Genomic DNA, 1,103 nt, shown 5'->3' on the forward strand with positions numbered 1-1,103 from the left:
AATCGGACCGATGACATCCATTCCCCAGACGGCGAATGGCCAAGGTGAGCTTGTTGCATTGAGCTCATTTGGTGGCACTTTTATCATATTGGCATGTAATTGACATTGGTAGCATTTTCGGACATACTGGACGCAATCTGTCTTCATGGTCATCCAAAAATTACCGGTCCTAAGTATTTTCTTGGCCAAGACAAAACCATTCATATGCGGGCCACATGTCCCAGCATGTATCTCCTCAAGTAGCTTAGAAGATTCTTTTACACCGACAGACCTTAGCAATACCAAATCAGGAGTTCTTCTCTGCGAGTTTCCTCTACTGTGGAAGAAATTGTTGGACAACCTCCGAAGCGTTCATTTCTGAGTATGGTTGCTCCGGGTATTCTCCTTTTGCCATATATTCTTTGATATCGTGAAACCAAGGCTTCCCGTCTATTTCTTCTTCAAGATGGGCACAATACGCCAGCTGGCTATGGATCCTTACTGGGATAGGATAGATGAAGTTCTTATTGGGGTGTTGTATCATGGATGATAAAGTGGCCAATGCATCGATAAACTCGTTCTGAATTCTGAGAAAATGCCGAAACTCTATCTTCATGAACCACTTTCTCAGTTCATGTACGTGGTGAAGATATGGCAATATCCTGGAATTCTTGGTGGCCCATTCTACTTGTACCTGTTGCACTAGAAAATCTGAATCACCGACTAACAACAGCTCCTGAATATTTATGTTGATTGCCATATTGAGCCCTAGTATGTAGGCTTCATACTCTGCCATGTTATTGGTGCAGGGAAATCTGAGTATAGCAGATACCGGATAATGTTGGCCAGTTTCCGATACCAAGACCACTCCAATGCCTACTCCTTTGAAGTTTGCAGCTCCATCAAAGAACATTATCCAATCGTCGTAAGCCTCACCAATGTCTTCTCATACGAATGATACTTCTTCATCTGGGAAATACGTTTTCAAAGGTTCGTATTCCCCTCCCACAGGATTTTCAGCAAGATAGTCTGCCAATGCTCGTCCTTTGACTGCCTTCTGAGTTACATAGACGATATCGAACTCACTTAACAGTATCTGCCACTTGGCTAACTTTCTAGTCGGT

General features: G+C 43.2%; 1 protein-coding gene across 1 annotated transcript; it reads right to left on the minus strand.

Moving 5' to 3' along the window:
- Positions 1-313: 313 nt before the first annotated feature.
- Positions 314-892, minus strand: LOC138873112 (uncharacterized). The gene has a single exon (XM_070151550.1). It carries the CDS (start codon positions 890-892, stop codon positions 314-316), a length of 579 nt encoding a protein of 192 aa, XP_070007651.1.
- Positions 893-1,103: the final 211 nt, after the last annotated feature.

The sequence above is a fragment of the Nicotiana sylvestris genome, chromosome 7 (assembly GCF_000393655.2).
Source record: "Nicotiana sylvestris chromosome 7, ASM39365v2, whole genome shotgun sequence".
In the NCBI taxonomy this organism is placed as follows: Eukaryota; Viridiplantae; Streptophyta; class Magnoliopsida; order Solanales; family Solanaceae; genus Nicotiana; species Nicotiana sylvestris.

What these genes read in the sequence shown, in the direction of transcription:
- LOC138873112 (XM_070151550.1), bottom strand. Translation starts at nt 892, where the DNA reads ATGTTCTTTGATGGAGCTGCAAACTTCAAAGGAGTAGGCATTGGAGTG.